The following is a 7,010-nucleotide window of genomic DNA, read 5'->3' as shown; positions in this document are numbered from 1 at the left end:
GGCTGGTCTGGTGTTGGTGTCACTCTCCCAAAGCTCCCATTCCACCTATGCTAAAAAGAGCAGGGCTGTGAGGGGAGTGGGGACCCACAGACACCTGGCCGTGGGCACCCAGACTCCATTTCTGCTATTGTCCACCTGGGCTAGAAGGCGGGAAGGAACAGGATGCAGGCTCTGAGTGTGGGTTTGTGCCAGGAACCACAGAGGCCCCTGGGTTCTTGCAGCATGTGTGTGTGTGGGGGGGGGGGGGGGCGGGTAGGGGGGCATGGTAGGCAGAGGGATCTGAGGGCCAGTGTAGGCCAGCTAAAGAGACAGGTGGTGGGGACCCCGAATGTCAGGAGCTGGGTCTTAGCCCACCCCTGCCACCCACCCTGGAGCAAGGAGGCTGCTGGAAGGAAGAGTGCCCTTCAGATGAAGGTGCAGAGCAGGAGGTTGCACTACAGGATCCAAGGTGCAGAGGCTGGGTGGGGAGGGACTTCTGGGGCCCAGGGAGCAGTGGGGCCTGCTGTGGATCCAGGGCAGGGATGGACATGTCTGCCACCTGAGGCTGGGAAGGGCACAGGTTGGATTCAGAAGCCCCATACTGGTTTCTGGGAATGGGTGTTCAGAGAATTCTGAACTTCTGGCCCCTGGGTAGATGGGGGTAGGTCGGAGAGGGGAAAACGAGGCCCATTTGGGACAGGTGGGTTCCTAAGCAGAGATGGGGGGCTGCGCTGGGGAAATGGGTTTGCCCTAGCTGGGAGCGAGTGGCTTGTCCTAAAGCAAGACATCTTTAGGGCCAGGGACCATCCACCCTGAATCCTGGGCTGTGGCCTTGGGCTGGCTCTCAGCTGGGAGCCTCAGTTTCCCTTTTGTGCAGCAGTGTGGGAGACAGCAGAAGGCAGAGGAGCTAGGAACCTGTGGGAGGTGAGGGCAGGGTGCCAAGGATCGTGTATCCACTGGCACCTGCTCTGTGCCATCCGGAAGGCATCTATGGAGGACGTGGGGTGTGGAGCTGTTCAGCCTCACTCAAGACGGCTCAGGTGTCTGGCTGGCTGGCTGGTGCCCACACGCCTAGGGCCAGGAGGTTCCCCTGACATCTGGGGTCTTGCCCACCTCCTGTGGAGTGATCTGGGCAGAGAGTAGCCGCCAAGGCCCCCAGCCTGCCCTCCAGGACCCTCCATGCCTAGTCCCCAGGGCCTCAGGCAGGAGGGTCTCCCTCTGGAGCAGCTGCAAGGAGACAGGAATGGGAATGTCCAGGCCAGAGGATGCAGGGTGGGGTGGGCTCTTCTGGGTAGTGGGTGCTCCCTCAGCCTGGCTCCTGGCTCAGCTTGGCAGCCCACCCCCCACCGGGCTCCTTTGGCTTCCTTGGCCTCTGGCTAGCTTAGACAGAGCCAGTCCCTGCTTCCTCACACAGGTCCCACATACAGTTGGCGGCCCCAAGGCTGGGCCCTGGCATCCAGGGAAGCCCTGTCTTCACAGGGACTCTGGAGACCCCAGTCCTGCGTGAGGGGCCCATGACCTTCCTCCCCACCACCTATAGCCTCAGAGCCCCCTGCTGCTGCTCCTGCTGCTATCTAAGCCCCTGCCCATGAGCCACCTCCTTGACACAAAAGGCTGATCTGGTCTCTGCTCTCAGGGCCCGCCTGTGCTTCAGCCCCTTAGCAAACCTTCCCTGGTTTGGCATCCTGAGCACAGGTGACAAAGGGTAACATTCCTGCAGCCCAACATAGACCCTGAGGTGACACTCATCTATTTGGAGATGCCCCCACACCTGCGAGACCATGGGGGGAAGGCCACGCTTGGCACAGAATGTAGGGTAGAGTAGTCCCTTAGCCAAGACCCTACAAGGTATGAACCTGTCCCTCTGCAGGCCCCAGGAGAGGGTGCTCTTCTCCAGCAGGTCAGACACAGTCTCCTGTCAGCCTGGGTAACTGGCTGGGCTGGTGCCCGATTCCTAGTACCCTACAACACCCCCACCCCAGCTGTGCCGCCCACCAGAGCAGGTGTGTAGAACAGAGAGAGCCGAGCCCAAGTCAGGCTCAGGGCACAGAGGTCCCGCCAGCCTCTCTTGCATGAGGACGTGAATATGCCCACTGGGCTGGGCCTAGGCAGGAAGGGAAGGAAGGGAGCAGGTGCTGCACGGCGGGCCTCCACCCGTGTCCTCCAGGCAGGGGAGCTGCCCATCCTGCTGCAGCCCTCCTGCTACAGCCCCAACCTGGAAGCTCCCCAGCTCCCTGCCCCTCTCTGCACCCACCTTCCAAAGGCGTTCCCTGACCCCCGCCCCCCCCCCCCAAAACTCATCTTGTCATCGTCGACAATAAAGCACACTCCTCTCCGCAGCCTTGGCTCCCTCCTCTGCAGGAAACAGGTGGCTCTGGGGCACAGCCACCAGGGGGCTTTCCGGGCACACAGGCACCTGGGCATCCATCCGGCCTTTGCTTCCCTCAAGATAACACCTGGGGCGGGTGGACAGCTGGGCTCTGGCCTTCTCTCCTGAGACAAACCCCCCTGGGGGGCTAAGGCCTGGTCTGCCTCCCCCACCACTCTGGATGCTGTTTCTGCAAGAGGAGGCGGTCAGCAGGCCAGTGGCCCATCCTCTATCTGTGCCAGGGCCCCTGGGTTTGCTGTTTCTTCACCAGTTCCCCTGCCCCGCCTGGGGAGGCTGGCCCTGCGGCTGCCCTGAGAGAGTAACAGTGTGTTCCTGATTCCAAGCTACTCATGGGCGGTGGAGCTGGAGTTGGGTGCCCACCAGTGTCCCAGTGAGTCACGGGGCCTAGTGTGAGATGGAACGGTGAGGCCCCCACTTTCCATTTGACTCATGCTGTCTCACCTTCTTTGCTTTCCTCAGAGAGCCTTTCATTCTGACCTGTTTCTGGGCCAAATCTCAGGGCCCCATTTGCCAGCCTGCAGGTTCCCACGATAGGGGCCCCGGGGCTGCCAACCCGTGTGGCAGATATGTGACGAAGGAGCGGTGGACCCAGGGCGGAGGAAGGGGAGGCTCCTTGAGTCCACCCAGGAAGGGAGCAGTCTGTGGGTATGGGTGAGGCCTGTGGCAAGGGCCACGGCCACCCTGGCCATGCAAACAGGAAGGGCAGGGGTGCTGGCAGCCAGAAGCAGGATCAGCTCCTTTCCACATGCTTCTACCACCTTCTGGGTGCCCGCCCCAGAGAGAAGAGGTGGGCTAAAGTAAGGCCGGAAGGCAGGGCGTGGCTCCTCTGCGGTCCCCCTGCCAAGGAAGAGATGCAAGGGTGGGGCCCCATGGCCATCTCCCTAAACGTCGGGGTTGCCAAAGGGACGTGGGCCAACCACAGCTGCTGGCTCTGGTCAGGACCTGGTGCCCGCTAGCGGGGAGTCAGGCCTTGTGGCTCCGTCCATACCAGATGGTCCCCACCAGATCCTACAGCCTCCCTTCCTGCCTTGGGTATTGCGCAAAGCCCCGCCACAGCTCAGAGGTTTTGCAGGGGCTGGGGAGCCCCAAAGATGCCAACTGCCCCCTCTCCTGTGCTCGCCTGCCTCTGTCTCCACTGTCAGCCTGCTGCCATCTCCCTGGCTCCACCCCAGTAGCCGTCTGGTCCTTGCCGAGGGCAGGAGCTGGAGGAGGCCAGCAGCCCCAGATGCGCAGAAGTGAAACAGGATGGGGATAGCAGGGTGGTGGAAGGCCCCCAGGATGGCATGGGGCAGCAGACCCAGCCAGTAGTTCCCACATGCTCTTCCTTCCACGACACCTATCTCAGAGCCTTCCAGAATGGCACCGGCCTGAGGCCTTCAGATGCTGAGTGTGAGAGTCGGTCCCTGTCCTGCCACGTCTGGGACCAAGCAAGGGTCCAGCCAGGGTGAAGGGAAGTGATAGGGCAGCAGCTCGGCTGAAGCTCTTCCCCAGGCCAGAGCTTGGGGAAGTCTGATAATGCTGACTGGCATTCGGTCTCTCCAGCTCAGAGGAACTGAAGCAGAAGGGGAAGGAACTGGACCTGCAGGCCTGGCCCCCAGGGCTGCTCAAAGGGTGGGGGTGGGGGAGGACAGGGCCTCTGGACGAGTGCCTTGTCCTTCCTGGAGCAGGCGCCAGCCCCTACCTGCCAGTGTCAGGGACACAGCGTCTCCTCCCCTTTCCAGTCTGGAAAGCCCCCTCTCTGTCCCCACCCCCATCCTGGGCTGTGGGGCCTGGAGTCCCCCAGGGCAGGCCCCTGCCCCCATTCCAGCTCTTCCCAGGCTGGCCAGGACCCTGGACTTCTATGGACACGTGACCTTGGGTGAGGAAAGAAAGCAAAAGGGCCCTGCAGCCCCCCTGCGGCCAGGCCCAGGCTAGGCCTGGGACACGTGTTGTGGCCTCATGTGGGCCCCGGCACAGAGACCCCTTCTCTGGGAATCTGGGCTCCAGGACAAGGTGTCCTAGAGCTGCCAGAGGGCAGGTGGGGTGGGCTACCCAACTAGAAGCCAAGGGAGAAACCTCAGCCTCTTGGCAGATGGCTGAGCTCAGCACAGCTGCGGTATGAGCTTCTGGGGGCCGTGGCCGAGCAAGCCTTGAGCAGGGGAAGTGGGTGACACCACCTCGGGAGGGCAGCTCTGGCCTGGGGCTCTGTGCCGCCTGCCAGGGAAGTGTGCCCTGGGGGGTGGGCAAGGACTGGGTCCTTACATCCAGGGTATCCTTCTGGGGAGGGGGCCACCTCCACCTAGGGTGGCCTCACCTCATTCTGCCCCTGCCCAGCAGGTCATCCCCAGGCCCCTTCAGAGGCCAGCGGGGGGAGGGGGCATGATATTGGGCTCCAGATGGTGCCCCAGCAACTGGAGGCCTGGGGTGGGAGGTGGAGTGAGGATGGTGGTGGATGCCAAAGTTCACCTCCAGGGCGGGGGCAGGGGCGGGGCAGCAGCAGGAAGATACCCTGGTTTCTCTCATCTTAGGCAGATGAAAGGACAGGGCCTCTAGGCTGGGCTGCGCATGAGGGTGCAGCTGTGATTGCAGGGCACCTCTGCCTAGTGGCTGCTGTGATTGGAGATCCCCGGGTGACTGATTCTGGGTGCTGCAGATGAACAGTGCCGGTGAGTGTCTGGTCCCCAGGGAGGTGTGGGAGGATGGGGCCCTGGGGCAAGCCTGGGAAGACAGCATCTCCTGTGTCCCATGTAGGGTACAGCCTCTCCCGGAGGCTCCGGGCTGTGGGGGTCCTGGCCGGAGCCGCCCTGCTTTCTGCCATATGGCTCCTTTGGCTGCTTGGGTCACCCCCCACCGGAGGCCCTGCGCCCCCGCACACGCTCATCATCCTCATCTGGCACTGGCCCTTCAGCGACCGGCCCCCAGAGCTTCCCAGCAACACCTGCATCAGCTTTGGGGTGGCCCACTGCCATCTGAGCACCAACCACAGCTTGCTGGCCAGCGCAGATGCTGTGGTTTTCCACCACCGAGAGCTGCAGACCCAGCAGGCTCGTCTGCCTCTGGCCAAGCGCCCACGTGGACAGCCCTGGGTGTGGGTCTCCATGGAGTCGCCCAGCCACACCCACGGCCTTGGTCGCCTCGGTGGGATCTTTAATTGGGTGCTAAGCTACCGGCGTGACTCGGATATCTTCGTGCCCTATGGCCAGCTGGAGCCTCACCAGGGGCCTGCGCCGCCACTGCCGGCCAAGAAGAGGGTGGCAGCCTGGGTGGTGAGCAACTTCCAGGAGCGGCAGCGGCGTGTCCAGGTGTACCGGCAGCTGGCGCCTCACCTGCAGGTGGATGTGTTCGGCCGCGCCAACAGGCAGCCCTTGTGCGCTAACTGCCTGCTGCCCACCGTGGCCCAGTACCTCTTCTACCTATCTTTCGAGAACTCACAGCACCAAGACTACATCACTGAGAAGTTCTGGCGCAACGCGCTGGCAGCCGGCACGGTCCCTGTCGTGCTGGGGCCCCCGAGGGCCACGTACGAGGCCTTTGCACCAGCTGACGCCTTTGTTCATGTGGACGACTTCAGCACAGCCCAAGAACTGGCCTCCTTCCTGGCTAACATGAACGAGAGCCACTATCGGCGCTATTTCGCCTGGCGAGACCGGCTCCGTGTGCGGCTGTTTGGGGACTGGCGGGAACGCTTCTGCGCCATCTGCACCCACTACCCCCACCTCCCCCGAGGCCAGGTCTACCAGGACCTCCAGGGCTGGTTCCAAGCCTGAGCTCTGGCCAGAGGGGGAGGCAGAGGAGGGTGGCGGGCGCTGGTGGTGTGGGTGGAAGGCTGGGTGTTGAAATCAAACCACCAGGCATCCGGCCCCCACAGGCAACCATCAGGTTAATACAGAGGCTGGGGTTGGAGGCCGGAAAGCAAGGGTAAGGGAGGAGTGGGCTGGTCTGGGCAGGCTGCCGGGAGAAGGAGGCTGCTGGGCAGGCATTTGGAGGGGAAGGTGAGGGCGGGAGTTAGTGGGGATGCTTGTTGCTAGTTGATCAAAGACACAGGCTCCCCAGGACCTCTCAGGATCCCCCTCCCCACCTTGATAAAACCCCGGGTGGAACAACTCTTCCCAGACTTGGGCTGGGAAAGGGCAGAGGCCAGGCCCTGGGGCTGGGGGCATGCCCTCTGGGGGGGACTTGCTCTGTCACTGAGGTCCCTTGGCTGGGGACGGGCAGGCACAGTGCCGGAGCCCCTGTGTGCCGACCTGTGCAAGGCCCTGGGGACACCGTGACAAGCAAGCCAGGATGCTGGCCTTCTTGCACCCTGCAGTCCACTCTGGAAGGGGCAGCGATCAATAAAGAACGAGAGGACAAAATAATGTGTGCAGAGTGTTGGCCTATCTGCCCTCCCCCTGCCACCTCACCCTCCTATAACACAGACTGCCCTGTTCTCCTCAAGGCCTCTGGGCCGCGTGCTCCAGAGACCCTCTCCCATACCGCTTGGCCCGTGCTCCTAGCTCCCTTCAACCCCTGCTAAGTCAATGGCATGACAGTCGAGGGCCTTCCCTGACGCCCAAAAGGCCAAGGTGGGTACAGAGTAGGGGGTACCAAGGCCTGAAACCTGGCTGGGGTCTCAAAGGTGCAGCTTGCTGGAGGCCCTGGGATTTCATTTTCAGGCTGCAGG

General features: G+C 62.8%; 1 protein-coding gene across 3 annotated transcripts; it reads left to right on the top strand.

The window, feature by feature from the left end:
- The first annotated feature begins 2,365 nt into the window (after positions 1-2,365).
- On the top strand, positions 2,366-6,705 carry FUT7 (fucosyltransferase 7). Of its 3 annotated transcripts, none has more exons than XM_072778805.1 (3): positions 2,366-2,770; positions 4,876-5,013; positions 5,099-6,705. In XM_072778805.1, exons 2-3 carry the CDS (start codon positions 5,001-5,003, stop codon positions 6,112-6,114), a joined length of 1,029 nt encoding a protein of 342 aa, XP_072634906.1. In that variant the 5' UTR covers positions 2,366-2,770; positions 4,876-5,000; the 3' UTR covers positions 6,115-6,705. The 3 variants fall into 3 exon arrangements, with proteins under 3 accessions (XP_072634906.1, XP_072634905.1, XP_072634907.1); XM_072778804.1 differs by lacking the exon at positions 2,366-2,770 and adding an exon at positions 2,811-4,226; XM_072778806.1 differs by lacking the exon at positions 2,366-2,770 and adding an exon at positions 4,261-4,463.
- Positions 6,706-7,010: the final 305 nt, after the last annotated feature.

Source organism: Canis lupus, chromosome 16 (genome assembly GCF_048164855.1).
Source record: "Canis lupus baileyi chromosome 16, mCanLup2.hap1, whole genome shotgun sequence".
In the NCBI taxonomy this organism is placed as follows: domain Eukaryota; kingdom Metazoa; phylum Chordata; class Mammalia; order Carnivora; family Canidae; genus Canis; species Canis lupus.
Note: the sequence above shows the minus strand (reverse complement) of the source record. Positions and strands in the feature narration are given on the sequence as shown.